At 40.5% G+C, this 3,113-nt stretch overlaps 1 protein-coding gene across 1 annotated transcript in view; it reads left to right on the forward strand.

The window, feature by feature from the left end:
* LOC109953713 (zinc finger protein 239-like) overlaps nucleotides 1-601 on the forward strand; it is a 3,240-nt gene extending 2,639 nt beyond the window's left edge. Inside the window, exon 3 of the mRNA XM_020589185.1 lies at nucleotides 9-601. Within this exon, the coding sequence (XP_020444841.1) occupies nucleotides 9-459 (451 nt within the window). The 3' untranslated portion in view covers nucleotides 460-601. The remainder of the gene's footprint in view (nucleotides 1-8) is intronic.
* Nucleotides 602-3,113: the final 2,512 nt, after the last annotated feature.

Consider the following 3,113-nt stretch of genomic DNA (forward strand, 5'->3'; position numbering starts at 1 on the left):
ATGTCCCATCACCGTATTCACACTGGGGAGAAGCCGTACAGCTGTGATCAGTGTGGGTCAGGTTTTAGCCAGCTGGGGGGTCTAAAGTACCATCAACGTATTCACACTGGAGAGAAGCCGTACAGCTGTGACCAATGTGGGTCAGCTTTTAGAGAATTGAGGATTTTAAAAGCCCATCAACGTATTCACACTGGAGAGAAGCCATACAGCTGTGATCAGTGTGGCTTAGGTTTTAGCCGGCTGGGGAGTCTAAAGTACCATCAACATATTCACACTGGAGAGAGGCCGTTTTGGTGTGAACAGTGTGAGAAAACGTTCATTACAGCAAGTAGACTAAAAGTCCATCAACGTATTCACACTGGAGAGAAGCCGCACAGCTGTGATCAGTGTGGCTCAGGTTTTACACAGTTGGGGCATCTAAACACCCATCAACGTATTCATACTGGAGAGAAGCCGTAAGCTGTGACCAATGTGGGTCAGCTTTTAGAGAATTGAGGAGTCTAAAACTTCTTAGACTGTTAGGTCTAGGTCAAAGTGTTTAAGTGAAATGCACAGTTAGGAAACATTTTTCCCTGTACAATGAAATTCTTATTTTGCTGTCCACATGAATGCCACACAATACAAGTGAAATATAAAGTAAATGAGCAATAACACAAATCTAAATAGGCAGTGTTGGACCTGAAAAGTCCTGCATATTCTTTTATGAAGAATGATTTAGGTCAGTGATGCCTTTAACAGTTTTATTACAATATTCAAGAAAAGCAATACAGAGCTCTGGGTTCCGTCTATCTGAGGTGCTACCGGTCAACACAGGTGTGGTTCGGTCTTCCTTCATATAAGAGGGAACCCCTATTCTCCTGACCCCAGTCTTTTTATACAATCTTAGAATGTGCAATATAGGTTGATCTGGTGCCTCTCGTCCATCCATTCCCAAGGTCCCTTCTGCTCCAATGAATGAAGGCAGTTTCCTAGAGAGTGTGAAATATTGAAGCATTTAGGTTGCTATATAACTAAAGCACTAATATAGTTTGGAAATTGTTACTTTAATAAGAGACTGCATTATGAGATAAAAGTATAACCTTCACATGGTTGAAGTGTGTGTATGAATTCACTTCATTATTAAATGCACTTCTGGGGAGTTGTGCCTAGCACTGCTCTGCTTAGAGGGAGTAATCAAAGGGAAAGTAAATTAAATGCACTTAAAAGGATAAGTTTTAATAATATAATCTTCACAATCTCACAGTATGCTTATTAAATCGTTGTGTGTGTGCCTGATTTATCACAAGAATGTAACTTTGGTTTCAGGGAGGTACAGCTGTGTATTATGAGAAAGAATTTTGGCTGGCTAACATCAATTGGAGCTGTATGATCAGCATGAGTAGGAATGTGTAAGGAGGACGGAAGAATAGTATATATTACACAGTTGTGGTAGTTTCACTTCAGATCATTTTGCTCTGCTGCTGGCTATGATCTCCAGATGCATCTGCAAATAAAGGTAATATGTGCACATTGATATTTGTGGTGTTGTGACTGAAATTCTTTCCACTATCTGGACTCGAGAAGAAGTCTGGGACTTCACAAGAGGGAGGAAGACTGGTAGACCATTTGGTAGCTGAAGCATTGAACCATATACTGTAGTACAGGGGTATCAAACTCAATCACACAGGGGGCCAAAACTCAAAGCACACTTTAGGTTGCGGGTCGAACAGTATAAAAATTTATTGAACAGACTAAAACTAAGCGATTTTCTAACATAAATATGAATTGAAACAGACAGGATACAATATTCCAAAATAAATAAACTTGAACTTAAAATCAGCAACCGTATTTCTGCTAAGGCTTACATTTACAAACACCTGCTTTTTGTCTGGACACAAGACGTCGCACACTTTCATCATGTAGCTCTTCAGAAACTCTCCTTCAGTAAATGGCTGGGCTCATTTGGCTGTCTCCTCTGCTGCAATAAAACTTGCTTTCACAGCAGCTTCACTGTGTGATTTCACTTTGGTGAAAACATCTGCTGTGATCTCAGATTCCTCTTCAACACCTCTACCTTCTGTAGCTTCTGCTCTGCATTCACGCTTTTCACCTTATCCTGATGTTTTGTCTGGTAGTGCCGTCTTAGGTTATATTCCTTAATTACAGCCACATTAGCTCCACAAATAAGACACACAGGTTTACCGACAATGTCAGTGAACATATACTCAGCCTCCCACCAGTTTTGAAAGGCTCTGTTTTCAGAATCAACTTTTCTCTAGGCCATTGTTCGGGACTAGGTTTGACTTGAAATTAGGGTTGTATACATCAACAGACACTTGACTGATCTGACGTTTGGTAAGGCAGCTGTTGCGCTGCATTGTGGGATTTGTAGTTTGTGTGGTATCGGCGCTTCATATCGCCGGGCCATTAAAAAAAATGTAAGAAATGATCTCGCGGGCCAGATGTAATTGTACACCTGGCCAGATGTGGCCCGCGGGCTTTGAGTTTGACACATGATCTAGAGTAACTATATGGCTGACTAGTATATTCCTACAACTTTACTTACTAGTTGCTCTTCAGTACCTGTTTAATAAAAAGATGTTCAACATCACATTAGAAATGTAAGTCATATCGGCTACGATTTTATTCACAAATAGCAAAAATTGTTCTTTTAAAATTTTCTTTTAAAACTATCGTAAAGAAAAAGGCAAAACTCAACCCCTAAGCCACTGTAGCACCCAGACAACGGACAGTGCGCAGGAATAAATTTGTGCAAGTATGAATGTTTTGATAACAAGCTTTGAAAGTGAAGTGTGGAGGAGCGTGTGAACACTTCGTAGCCTGTCACCAACAAACTGACGTTAGCGGAGCAGCGAACGTAGGAACAGACGAGCAGTTCATCAACACACACTGCAGCACTTCGGTCAAACTGGTGAGACAAAGAAAGGAGGTGGTTTCTACAGACTTGTGTCTGTTTTGGATCACGTTGGCTTTCTCTGCTAGTAACAGACGCTGTTCTCAGATCGTTTACTTGAGTAAATTAGGAGTACCACAGTGTAAAATACTCTTTAAGTAAAAGTCCAGTATTCAATAAAACCTCAAATGTATTTGCATCCTAAAGTACCAAAAGTAAA

This window comes from Monopterus albus, unplaced genomic scaffold, assembly GCF_001952655.1.
Source record: "Monopterus albus unplaced genomic scaffold, M_albus_1.0 scaffold1065.1, whole genome shotgun sequence".
Classification (NCBI taxonomy): Eukaryota; Metazoa; Chordata; class Actinopteri; order Synbranchiformes; family Synbranchidae; genus Monopterus; species Monopterus albus.